The following is a 14,111-nucleotide window of genomic DNA, read 5'->3' on the forward strand; positions in this document are numbered from 1 at the left end:
TCACGTATCAGAATAGGATACAGTTGTATGATGAATCATTGTCGTAGCATTGACTTGTCCAACGGGGATCAGATCAGAAAACACTTACATGTGTTGTATGGGAAGGTAATGACAAATAACGGGGTATTGTCAGGGTTTAAAACTTGTTTTGGATTAAATTTGTGAGGAAACATTATGCATTTTAAAGTCCAGTCAGTTTAGATATATGACTCCATTTTCAGTCAAAGTTTGTTTTACACCCAGGATTCAACCAGCAGTTTCTAGTGTAGCGCCACTATTCCAAGAAAGTCAGTGTTTTCCACTGAATCTTAATACTTCAGCTCATGTATAATGGAATATGTAGAATTTTTTATGATACAGTAAGATATGTGTACTTTATATTTAAAAGTTAAGTGTAGAAACTGATAAAGAGCTGGTTAGATATCACTTGTATAGATGTTTAATAAAACAGCCTGATGGAAAAAAGAGGACAAAAGATATTAGGGATAATGTGTTTGGACACCAAGGCTGTAATTGCAAAGCTCTGTCTATTGTACCACTGGGTACATTATGCAATGAGAGGGAGAGAGAGGAAGAGATGATATACCTAACATCATCCCTCAGGGTAATGATGCAGGGAAGTAAAGACAACGAGAAGGAAAGGAAGGAGAAAGAGGAGGAGGAGGGAGATAGACAGAGTAAACAGGCAGAGGAAATGAAGGAGGGAGGAAAATGAGCGTTAGGAGGTGAGAATGATAGAAAAACACAAAGAATTGTGGAGAGAGATGAAGAAAAAGATAGAGAGAGAGAGAAGATGGAGGGAAGGAAGGAAAGAAGAAAAACAGAAGGTGGGGAGAAGACAAAAAGAAAGAGACTAAATGAAAACCAGGTTGGAAAGAGTAAGAAAGAAAAAATAAAAGGAGGATGAAAAGAAAGAAAGTTAGACGAGGAAAAAGAAGGTGGGAAACAGAGAGAGAGGGAAGCAGGAGGGAGGGGAGAAGGACGGAGGAGGGGAGAGAGAGAGGGAATTTGAAAATGGAAGGGGGGGCGGGGGGTGGAGATAGAGGAAGTGTGTGTGTGTGTGTGTGTGTGTGTGTGTGTGTGTGTGTGTGTGTCGGGGGGGGAGGGTGGGTATCCCGTAGGGTTAATTACATCTCTGTTCTCTGTCAGTGCGGCTCTCTCCTCCACGATCTGAGTCCCTGCTGCAGGCTGACAGGCCACACACACACACACACACACACACACACACATGCACACAAATATATACCCACATTCTCATAAACACAGATATACACACATGCATGCACACTCAAATATCACGACAGACAAACAGAAATGTTCTCTGTCTCCTCCTTTTTGTCTTTCTGTCACCATCTCTCTCTCTCTCTCTCTCTCTCTCTCTCTCTCTCCCCCCTCCTCTGTCACACACTTAGACACACACAGTAACACAACACAGTGTGTCCCAGGAGAACATGTGTTGTTCTGTACAGAGTTATACACGAAGAAAAGGGCCCTTACTCGTAATAGCTGTTAATTTTGCATAAATCATGCAAAACATGACCCACATGTAAATCACTCATGTCAGCAGGATATCACATCCCAGCAGCTCCTTCTTCTTCTTCCTCCTCTCCTCTGTAAGAAACAGCAGCCGCTTCCATTTTCACTGTTTTGTCTCCTCCTCTGTTTGTCTTTGCTTTCTGATTATGAAAGGCAGAAAGATGCATGAAGTTCCAATCTGGGAACATTATGATCCAGGCTCCTATCCAGGTTTTGGGAAATCAAAAATGTATATGTTCCTGAATTTCCCTTCGGGGATGAATAAAGTTCTTTCTATTCTATGTGCAGGGTTGTGTAACTTATTATAAAGAAATAATAACATTTTCAGTCATTCTTTATGTACATAACAGACTGAATGCATGAATAAAAGAGAGAATCTGCACATTTTGAAGTGTTTTATCTCATTCATGTGCTAGTCATTGTTCAGAATAACTTTTGATTGACCACCTTAGAGGGAGTGTGAACCTGTACATGTACATGACAAGTGTGAAAGAAGTAATAGTTGTACCATTCACTAAAACTGATTTGTAACTGTTCTGGTCTACTGAGGCTTTTTTAAGTTGCTAAATTTGTTTCATTGTGTCTTCACCAGTAAATGACTTCCTGTTTGACTGTTTAAAGAATATTTTGGGATGGGAAAGTCAAAGATCAGTTGCGGTTGGTGTCATAACCAGCGTAGCTGACTAAAAAAAGTAACTTCTTCAGTGCCTGAAGAATGTTTTCTTTCCTGTGACTGGTATTTTATGGACAGTTTTGGCCTTTGTTTCTCATCATGTAGTAGAGATGGACAGGAACCATGAAATGCAGGACTGCAACACATGTCCTGGACCAGGTTCAGACTGGCACTTTTCAGACCTGGGTTTCAGAATGATTCTCAATCAAAGAAGAAAGAAATCAAACAGGAAGATCCACGTAAATAAATGTCTAAAATCAAAGATAAGCAGGATTAGCAGATAAGAATGAGTGAGTGAGAGCATTAATAAAATGTCCTGGAGAAAATCCAGGTTTTGAGATGAAATTTAAAATGCAAAGACCCCAATGGAAGACTTTTCCATAGCCTGGGAGCTCGGACAAGAAAAAATTGGCCAGCACAAAACCAAATGTCCATTGCAAATGTCTAAGCCAGCTGAAAAAATACTGTCTTATGAATCTGTATTATTTCATATTCAAGCAACAGCTTCTTTAATAAGAGTCTTTTGAGGTGGATTTTCCCTTTAACTTCAAATAGCTAACACAACTATCATCTCACAGTCACTGCAGTTCTCTTCTTGATTCAGTATTCAGCGGTAAAGTTGATGAAACATCAAAGTGCTCCTAGTGAAGTGTGAAGATTCACGTCTTCAATAAAGGAGCCCTCTTCACAAATAACATGACAGGTCGTGTAATCCTCCTGACAAATCAGTAAATCTCCTGTTGTTTGCACCTTTGTGGTTCAATCCCGCTGAGACGTGTCCCTCAGAGCCACGGCCTGCTTTATTAACCAGTTTTGCCTTAATTAGCTAATAGGATTGTTTTAACCATGATCCAAGAACAGAATAGCCTACGGGAAGACAAACACCAACTTTGTTGAAGTGTATTTGTGTGTGTATGTGCGACTCAATGTGCAATTGCATGTGCGTGAGTGACTCTGAGGTGTGTGTGTACAAGTGCATAAACTGGGTGTGATCCAATGTTGCATGTGTGCAGCAGATTCTGTTTGTGTAATATCCAGCCTGTGTTTGTGTGTTTGTGTGTGTGTGCTCATGCACGACCATGTGCATGTGTCATCTAAGGCACCACAGTCTCCTTCTCTGCCTTAATTAACGCGCCTTCTTGCAAGAGTTTCTCTGGAATATGAAACAATTTTACCTGATGATGCAAACGGCTGAAAACAGCGCCGGGTTAGTGCCTCGCCTCCTCACCTGACACTTTCTCTTTATGCGAGAGCGTTAATGTATGCCTGCGCTACACTTGTAGTTTTTATATCCATGTATTTTAGTGGCACTGCAATAGCCAAAAGGCTTATTTTGCCGGAGGAAATGTGTGTGTGTAAGCAAAATCCTTTGTACTGTGTGATGAAAAAGAGCAGGCTGTATCACAGCTCGGCAATGATGTTCTTGCTACACAAGCACACGGTTACACATCTATGCACGCACGCACACTTCCACTCACACATACCCACGCAGAGACACACATAAGCCTCAGTAAAGTCCAGGGAAAACCTTGAAAAGGCGGAAAGAAAGAGACGAAGCAGAGGCAGCAGGCACAAAGAAATGACAAATATGCAAATTTTAGCAACAGAGCTCTGGGTCCAGTTAAGAAGAGAAATTATGAAATTATGATTTTGTAAAATAAAATCTATTAATTCTCACGCGTCCTTCCATTCAGCCAATGCATATGTGCCTAAATGCAGGCAAATCAGTTCAAAACTTTACTGTCCCTTAAGAGAAGTTTGACTCACAGACAGGGTTTCTATTAAAACACACTCTAAATAAAAGCACATAATAAAAAAGGGACAATAAAAACACCATATACACTATAAAAACACTTAACAAATCACCCCAACAGCCACCATATGGACACGCATGAGTCGATAAGACCGGACAGGGACTGTGTAGCTCGATACAGTGCAATAAAAGATGGCAGCTCATGGCCAGGTCACAGTGGAAGGAACTTAAAATTGATTTCTCTCTCTCTCTGTGTCCCTCTCTGCTGCAGTGTGGTGCGTTCGCTTCTCCCAGGAACCAGCGGACCAGTCAGTGGTACTGGGAGAACGGGTGGTGCTGTCGTGCGTGGTCTTCAACTACAGCGGCATCGTCCAGTGGACCAAGGATGGCCTGGCCCTCGGCATCGGCGAGGGTCTGCGAGGTGAGGGAAGGGACAGGAATCCTGTGGTGGGAGAAGAAAGGGGGAAAAAAAACCTTGCAGCTTCACTGAGCTGCAGGGATCAAAGTGAAGTGAAGAAGAGGAATAACTCAGCCACGGTTTCGGTTCAGTTTTGACTGTAAGAACCCTGACAAAAGCTATTATGGCTGAAAAGTGCAGGGGTTTTTTTAACATTAAGGGAATGAACACTGTACAGAGAGAGAGAGAGAGAGTTAAGAGCCAAGAGGCGTGTGAGTGACAATCTGGGCAAAAATGAGTCCTGTATATCATGCTGAATTAGAGAAAATCCCTCACACTGCTGACAAAAGCAGACGCACATTCGCATTTACATTTTAAGCCGACACGCACATCCAGAATGACTTACTGTGAGCACGGCTGCAGAATACGCTTCATTTCAGAGATGGGGAAGCATCACATGCAAACAAAAGTGAGGAGAGTCAAAGGGTCAAAACCACAACAGACAGAGAAGAGGGGGTTTTTCCCTCTCCATTCAGGAAATGATCAGAGGAAACTCAGAGGTGCAAAATGAAAGGATAAGAAGCATGGAGAAGAAGAGGAAGAAAAGAAAAAATGTCCTCCTTCACTGACCTCAGCCCCATTTTGCAAAATACATTCAAACAAGCTTTTGACCTGTGCGGCTTACTGAACATTGATGTTCACTTTTTTTTTTTTTTTACACAAATGCTGATAGCTCTTATTCTCTGCCAATGATAAATTTTGGCAAGGAGTGAAAATGATTCCTTAGACTTTCATCTGTTCAAGGATGAAAAAGCGTCTCTATCGCAGAGATGAGAAACTTCACCAGAGGGTAATTAAATACTGTATGAAATATTAAAACTTAAATGCCTCATCATAATCAGATAAGAGCCCCTTGTTGTTGAAAAGTGTTTTATTGATTAATTTCACCATAAATACGTGTAACAACACTGACTGAATTGCCAAAAACCTGTGAGATGTTCCTTTTTTTATTCTTAAAGTCGCCTGTTTTTCAGTGTTTATCCATTAAAACCTTCTTTCTTGATGTGGGTGATGCTACAAAGACGTATATTTGTCCCAGGCTCGTGAGCACGATATCTCAGCAGCAGGGTGAAGGAATTTCTTCACATTTGGCACAAACGTTCACTTGGACTCAAGGATGATCTGAGTAGAATTTGGAGGTCAAAGGTCAAAGGTCAAGGTCAGCATGAACCTGACAAAACACATTTTTGGCCAAAACTCTGGAATACATATGCTAATTATGAGAAAATTTAATGCATATGTTTTATATCTAGAAGGTCAAAGGTCAGCTTTACTGTGGCATCATAATGCTCAGCAAAAACACTTTTCTGGCCATATTCAACACCATGACTCAGGAACAGGGGATTGTCCCTGTATTTCACATTTGGTTGAATACTGAGGTGGTGACACTAATCTTGAGTGTCCCACTTGAAACTATAATGATTGTATAGATCCTCTGTGCTGCCAGGTTGAAGATGTGTGTGAAGCATTTTACAATTTGTAGCTTCTTTGCAGCAACATCCACCTTTAAAGCATTGTTTACTGTCATGGCAACAACTTTGTGTTCAGCTTTATTGGCCAAGCATGTGAACACCAGCAGACTCTTTTCTTTCTTTCAATGATATCAGCTGTAACTTGATTGGTTGTCAGAGGCATAAAGACATCAGGCAATAATTCTAGTTTCCAGTTTCAAGAAAAACATAGTGGAAAAAACTTTCATTACCTTAATGAACCTATATTTTAAATAGTGTAAAAAAAACTCTTTATTATATTTGAAAATGTCACAGATATTTACTGAGGAATCTGATGTGCTCAACATAATATAACATTAAGTACATTAGCATTCATATACTTTGTTCCCATTCAGCTCTAAACCACAAATCCCATTCCTCATCCACAAAGAACGACACATGCTGTATAGTACACCCACACACACACACACATTCAGTCAACCCGCCGCCCACACACGCACATACAAACACATACACATTGTCACTCAAGTGATAATCTGACATGTGATGTGAATCTTGTGTTCAACTCAATTTAATTCTCAGGTTTAGTAAAGGTCAGCACATCTCTCTCCCTCTTTCTCTCTCCCCTTCTTTTATTCCCTAACCCTCTATCTTTCAAACTACAGCTCCATCATCTCTTGCTTTATGTATTTCCCAGATCCCCTCCATTGCTTTTCATCTCTCTTCCACTGCTCTCTCCTCTCTTCTTCTTCATCCCTTCCTCCTCTCCTCTCTCTCTTTGTCAGTAATGCTCTCTTTGTCCTTGTAGCCTTTTTGCGAGCACGGTCCCGGTGACAAACACACCAGCGTTTGATAAACATGTTGTTCTCTTTGTCTCTCTTTCCCTGCTTTTTGACCATCTATCATCACCTTCTGTCCATCCTTTATCCTTAAATTGTCTCTGCTGCCATTCCCTCCTTCATCTCTGACATTTTGTCCCTCAATCTTTTGCCTGTCTTGTTTTTATTTTGAACATGAAGTCTTGTTATGTACAGGGAAAAGTCTGTATGTTCTCAATATTTGCAGCAACACATATTTATTTATTCTGATCTAGCGGTGTGTTGCTGGTGCATGAAATATGACATATAAGAGGTTGTTGTTATGTGCCCTGTATGATTTTTATACAGCTGTTGATGGCAGAGTAGGCGTGCAGTAAATTCATACCTGCAGTTTGAACACCCACACACATGCAGGAGATCTGCGTTCATTCACTGACAGAAACAGTTTCTCGACATCACATCACATAGTTGTGCATGTGAATATAAAACACAAGACATGAAGAAAATCCTTTTAATATATGATCAGTGGAAAGCAGCATATACATATACATGTGTATCATGTTTACACCTATCAATGCAAATACCTAAAACACACACACTCATCTGTTCCCTACCTGCAGGCATCTGTGGTGGCAGTTTATTGTTCGTCCTGAACCTCCTCCTCCTCCTCCTCCTCCTCATTCTTCTCCTTCTCCTTCTCCCTGGGGTGCTTTCACCTCTGTGGTTGCTATGCTGCGAGGTGCTGGAGTGGATGATGTAATCTCCACTAATACTTTTGTCCCCCCCCCCCACCACCACCACCACCACCACCACCCCACCCATCCTCCTTCTTCCTCTCTGTACCCCAACTGCCTGCCCGCCTGCTTGCCTGCCTTTGCCATCTGAATCCATGATGTCATGTTAGGATTGGGCACGGAGGATCAATGAGTGCCCCCTAGTGGGACGTCACGCTCAATTATGTCTTTGTCTGAGAGGCGGGGGTTCAAACGCAGAGGAAAGGGGGGTGTTGTAATTGGAGCGGTGCTGCCTGTAGTTCTGCAGTCTGTGTATGATACTGGAATTGATGTGGCATCATTGTATATATGGTGATGCTTGATCAGTTTGTCTGTTTATCTCTGACTGGGTAGCTGTGCTGCTTTATGTGTGTGTGTGTGTGTGTGTGTGTGTGTGTGTGTGTGTGTGTGTGTGTGTGTGTACTCCTGCATTCATTACCTTCCTCTGAGTTGTTTGTGTAAAGGAGCCACTATCATGATCCCCAGATGCTCTGGTTAACACCGAAAGGTCTTCAAAACGAAATAAATGCTATGAATGCTAACTGCTATCTGTGTACTGTGATTAAAAGCTTTGACATTTCCACATAAATACATGTACCATTTGCTGATCTCTGTCTATGATTGGCGTAATACAATTGTGATTCAGCTTTTATCCATTTCATAAGAGCTTTTACATTTGCTTTATCTTGTAAACAAGTCAAGTGTCAGTCCTCTGCTGCACAGCCAAGCAGAGAAACGCAGACGATGGCGCTGAATAAAAAAGGATAGCGAGTAGATGCATTTTCTTTTTCTTTTTCTGTGTATTTTTTGTGTTCCCTATACTAAAAAAATATATTATCTCACTTACTTTTTGTGGTATCTATCCAGTGAGATAGTTTTAGTTTTATCTCCTGAGGTTTTGATAGATAGATTGATATACATCGCTGAGCCTTCTGCTGCAACCCCATAAAATAGAGGTGAATGGAATTTTGTTTGTGCTATTCACAGCACTGAAAAACAACATCTAGCATCCCTGTCGCTCTGGATAATCCACAGAATATACCTGGAACAGTTTTTATAGGAACTGCTGGTTATGAAAAAATAGCCCCTATTAAATTTGTGCAGTGGGTTATTAATTTAGGTGAACTATATGCCTCTTCCAGCCCGAGCTTTTTTGACAGGAGTTGAAGACACTGGACAGCTAATGCTTCTATATTCATCATAACAAAAAATATCAGTTCTAAAAGGTGAATCTGGAGCTGTCCTCCCCCTGTGTATTTACATTTCCACCTTATTTTCCTTGAAGCAGATAGAAATAAAAAGTTTTACTCTGAAACCCAACATAAAGTTTTCTTCAGTGTTGCTACCTGAAGCTCATCACTCACTGTTTCTAAAATAAAGATGATATTATTCTCCAACGCAGATCTTTTGTGAAGGCAGTGCTATTATGATGACTCACGACTGTAATAGCAGTGCGTAATGTACCTCTTCCTTCATGCCAACGATCATTTCAAAACAGTCATGTTTTCCAGGTGGTACACTATCCTCAAGTTACATTCCTGGAGCTCATTTTCCAAACTCAGTGGGCTTTTCTGACCTGTAAATAAACCATAGTATGATGCATGACTTATTGTGGAACTAAAACAGAAACAATTGCATGAATCACAAACTTGTGTGTTAAATTAGCTGTCTTGACGTCTATTTAACTGTAAACCTGGTTTGTTTCTCAAGCAGCCTGGCCCAGATATCGTGTGCTGCGGGCTCTGGACATCGGCCAGTACAACTTGGAGATCTCCAATGCCGAGCTGTCGGATGACTCCCTGTACGAGTGTCAGGCCACGGAGGCCGCCCTGCGCTCCAGGAGAGCCAAACTCAATGTGCTCAGTAAGTGGACTACAGCTGCAGATACAGGGGCCATTTTTCAGATTCTTTTCCTCTGATTTTCTGTCAACCAGCATAGGTTGAGCAAAGGACCTTTTCTTTCTGAGGACACCTGAGGTGATTATCACATCGAGGAATGCCAAGTTGATACGTGTGTCCTCGTGGAGAGAAGGTTTCCAGAGCTGAGAGCATTTTACACTCAGAAGCACCTTCACAGTTTGAGATCAACCGAGTGGTTAAAATCACATGACTGGTTTAGATGCACAGCTGTTCATTTTCAGACCTTGTTCAGCCGATTCTATACTACTGACTATATTTGACATGTGATTCTTGTGTTTCCTGTCAAATCACCTTCTTGGCTTCTTGTCAAGTCAACTTCCAGAATTCATGAGCTGTGCTTTTCCTCTTTTTTAAAATTTGAAACAGGTGAGGGGTTTATTTAGAATCTTATCTACCAACAGCCAACAGGTTAATGGTCAAGCAGATAAAAACCAACCTTGTTTTTTGCTTGATGGAAATGCCCTTTTCAGGATATTCAGAGTTTTCATTGGCAGGTAGAATTGTCTCAACCTTATCTACTGAACATATGTACTGATTGGTTTATTTCTATGTATGAGTGCACACTTGTATAAATGAGTATGTTTTAAAGTGATCATTCACGTGTATTTCTCCTCCAGTTCCCCCTGAGGACCCAGTGGTGGACGGATCCCCGGAGCTCCTGCTGATGGCCGGAACTCCGTACAACCTGACCTGTGTGACCCGCGGGGCCAAGCCTGCAGCGCACATCCAGTGGACCAAGGATGGAGTCGCTGTGGAGGGAGCCTACCAGTCCACGGTGACTCACACACACCCGTGCACACATGCAGATAATAGCTAACACACACGTGTGCAAGGGAAGAGTCATGCAACATAAAACTCACATAAAACCATGATGAGTTTATTACACTAAAATGAGATCGGCTTAATCTCATGTGGCTTATTGTAGCCTCAGAAGACTTTGTAGTACAAATTCTAGTTCTTACAATCTGCCCCTCAATAACATCCACTCTCAGTCTTTTTATTTGTTTGTTTACATGATTTTTGCCACAGGCACTGTGAAGGAGAATTACAATATGTACACCTCAGGCCATGCAGCACCCCTGGAGTCCTGCATTAGGGAAATACAGTGTGCAGTGCACTCAGTGTAATAGAGAAACTAGGCACATGGTTTTCTTGGTTTTTTGTTGACAAAATGATAACATTCTTGCAGATGAGAACCATATTTAGTAAATAATCCTTTTGAATACTTAATAATTGCAAGTTCTGACCTGCAAACCTGCACACAGATGCATGTTGAGCCTTAAAATCTGACTTTAAGCACTTGGGACCCAAGTGCAGTGTTTATTTTCAATACTGGCAATGAAAGAGTGCAAACATCACTGAAATGCAACACCACTATTAACTATATCAAACTAGAACCTGCTATTTATGCAGTAATTGTTATTGTTATTAAATGCTGGAGGAAAGCACCCTCTCTTCTCTCTCTCTGTAAACGCCTGTAAAAATACAGAAAGGAACTTGTTTTGTTTTTGACCAAAGAGAGCTAGGTCAAGCTGGAATTTGACAAACCCCCAAATTTCCCAGCCTGGATGACTAAAGGATGTAAAACTGCTTCTTAATTATATCATTCATTTATTATAACAGCCTAGTTTTTAGGCCACAAGGTGTTTAAGCAAGATGACAGTAAAGTAGAAAGTGAGAGGTTTTAAAAGTTGAATAAAAGGCAATAAGGTTTGGAATGAAACTTGATAATACCTGCAGGGATACTTGCACTTTTATTAAGGCTTAGGTTTGATTCCTACTTAGGCCACAGCCTCTGGTTAGATCCTGTAGATGTGCATGTGGTATTTCAGCCAACCTGTATCCACAAAACGTCACTTCTGCACAATATGGCTCCAAACCAATCGTCCATTTAATTAAATGGATGTTTTGATCTCAGTCAGTTCGGTTGATTCAGTGTGCAGGTATTACTTTACATTCACTTAGTTTTTCAATAGCTTTACATCTACATGTATGTAAAATCATATATTGTCAATCATGCTCACTCCTCAAGAAAGCAGAAGTACATGTGGATACAGAAATAGATGTCAGTTATTTTCTGCACTTTATGGTGTTGACACAACTTGAAACGCAAAGATCCGAGACATGTTTAATTAACCCACCACAGACTCAAACACACACACACACACACACACACAGATACACATATAGGAACAAACTGTAAGTGACACTTAAGCATTATCACGGTGATATATTTTTGCATTCTTTTCTCCCACATTCACACTCCTCGCGCTCCCATACACTCTCCTACACACGATATTATGCCTGCGAGCACGCACACACGTAGACACACACTCACATATGGGCTCTTTGCTTTCATATGCAGCAGCAAACACTGACTCACACACTCAAACACAGATGTTTTTACATCTCTTGCAGCCAGTTTCATGCCCCCCCACACATGCTTATACATATTACATGCTGCACTTATGTTACCGTGTTACTGACCACGCATTTACACTACAGATACACACTTTGTACACACTTTCTTGACAGATTTTGTAGCTGCACTGCAAACCACCCCACCTCCTCAATCCAAGAAAACTGGATTTTATGTTCTTATTGTGCAGGGAAGGATTTGTTTTTATAGCAGTGAGTAAGGCTTATTTTCATTACTGATTCACCCATCAGTCTTTTAATCTATAAAATGTCAAAAACAGTGAACAATGCCCATCTCAAAGCCTGAGATTATGTATCTGAAGTGCTTCTTCTGTTCCAATGATACTGAGAAAAAAATGAGAAAATCAGCAGTTGCAGCTGATTAATCAAAGACATGTTTCAGCACCACTGTGTTTCTTTTCACCTTTCATACGAGTATTCAGCTCTCATTTTAAATGCAAAGCCCAGTGTCAGTATAAAACTGAATTCCTTGCATTAATTGAAAGATTTTTTGTAGACAGTCCCTGTACATTCACATTAAACCTTTAAATTATGAAGATAAAATGCAAGAACATGGATTTCTATAAAATGTCTCCTTTGCACCTTTTCAGTTTCCACTCTCTCTTTTCTTTCCCACCTATTAAACTTTTGTCACTTATTCTATTTCTACCTCCAGATTGTTATTTGTGTTGTTATTTTATGCTATTTATTCATTTCTCTTGGCTCTGTTAGTAACACTCCTATGTCTCTCTCCTTCCTCCTCACTGTCTTCTCTCTTATTTCTCCCATGATATTTCCCGTTCCCTCCTTTTTATGTCCTTTTCGTCCTTTCCCTCCACCGTGCTCCTCCTCTTCTTCTTCTTTGATCTTTCTCTGACGGTTCGCCTCCCTAAATTCTGCACACCCCATCCACTACCTACACCCTCCTCTTCTCTCCTCTCCTCTCCCTCTTTCTTTGCTGAACAGGAGGTGCTGCCAGACAGGAAGAGGGTGACGACCAGGAGCTACCTGCCCATCACACCAGTCGACACTGACAGCGGTTCCAACTTCACCTGTGTGGCAAGCAACCCGGCAGTACCCATGGGCAAACGAGCCACTGTCACCCTTAATGTCCACCGTATGTTAATCTTTTTCTAAGCTATTATTATGTAATCACATTACAAAATCACTAATGTTAATCACTTGCCCCAGCACTTAATTATCAACAAAAATAACACATACTATGGCGTATACATGAATTTACAGCCCCTATTTTTCAGCATTGTCAAACATGGACTTGTTCCAAATCTGATTTAGCTGCTTGGGTTGTTTTGGCAGCAGTTTTGCAGCCAATAATTTTCACCTGAAGCAGTTCAGCAAGTTGTTTTCTTCAACATCTGGAAAATCAGAAACTTTTTGTGTTTAAAGGATTTCAGTCGTGTCCCTGAAGAAATAAGAAATGATTGGTCACAAGGAAATTGCAGTTTGAATATTCAATCAAGAAGATTGATGTGTTTTTCCAACCTAGTGTGGTTAGTAATTACTGAGAGAATAACTGCAGTAACTGTAGATGTGGAGTCGGTGCTGTGTCAGTACAGAGGGCTGTGGAGAAGTGGAGTTTTGGAACAGCAGTTTTTATTGTAGAATTTATAGTTTTTGTGACTTATTTTATTCGGCAAATCAATCCTCGTGCTGCTCAGCACTGGTGAAACACACTATCATTCACTTCATCTTTAGTCGTGCATTGAAAATGCATCTTTCACTGTGCAGATCCACCCACAGTGACCCTGTCCATCGAGCCTCGCTCTGTCCTGGAGGGCGAGAGGGTCACATTCACCTGCCAGGCCACTGCCAACCCTCCCATCATGGGATACAGGTGGGGAAGAATTAACTTTAAAAACTGAGTGCACTTTAATATCTTAGAAATCAGCACTTCCTTACATAAACCAAAATACATGTTGCCATACTCGGTTTAACAGTATTGTTGCAGCTTTATATCGACTCGATGATGTGATGGACTTTGTCCTGCAGAGCAGCATCAGGAGGCAGATTGCAATTCTGTTTAATAAGTTTTCCTTCATCTATTCCAATTTGCTTGTGTCCGCCCTCTGGATGTGATCCTGAATTGTAATTTCTGCTTAGAGAACAGAATTGGTGAAAGTATTGAACATGTGTAAAATTAAACACTGACTTTTATCTAAAGTGACAGTATTGAAGCAGTGAAATTGCTAAATGCTGGACTTTTACACGCTGGTTTTAAACTGAGGTTTGAGACTCCAGCGCAGGGTCCCAGCGTGGGAGCACTGCCAGGTACTTAGGCACTAAGCCTATTG

At 41.0% G+C, this 14,111-nt stretch overlaps 1 protein-coding gene across 21 annotated transcripts in view; it reads left to right on the top strand.

The window, feature by feature from the left end:
- The window catches only part of kirrel1b (kirre like nephrin family adhesion molecule 1b), a 79,182-nt gene that overhangs the window by 37,485 nt on the left and 27,586 nt on the right, over positions 1–14,111 (top strand). For 17 of the 21 annotated variants that reach the window (XM_051069826.1, XM_051069824.1, XM_051069825.1 and 14 more), the window contains exons 2-6: positions 4,234–4,383; positions 9,172–9,324; positions 9,999–10,156; positions 12,766–12,916; positions 13,549–13,654. In XM_051069826.1, the coding sequence (XP_050925783.1) occupies positions 4,234–4,383; positions 9,172–9,324; positions 9,999–10,156; positions 12,766–12,916; positions 13,549–13,654 (718 nt within the window). The remainder of the gene's footprint in view (positions 1–4,233; positions 4,384–9,171; positions 9,325–9,998; positions 10,157–12,765; positions 12,917–13,548; positions 13,655–14,111) is intronic. The other 4 variants (XM_051069827.1, XM_051069830.1, XM_018678160.2 and 1 more) reach the window with 1 other exon arrangement.

The sequence above is a fragment of the Lates calcarifer genome, linkage group LG4 (genome assembly GCF_001640805.2).
Source record: "Lates calcarifer isolate ASB-BC8 linkage group LG4, TLL_Latcal_v3, whole genome shotgun sequence".
Taxonomy (NCBI): Eukaryota; Metazoa; Chordata; class Actinopteri; family Centropomidae; genus Lates; species Lates calcarifer.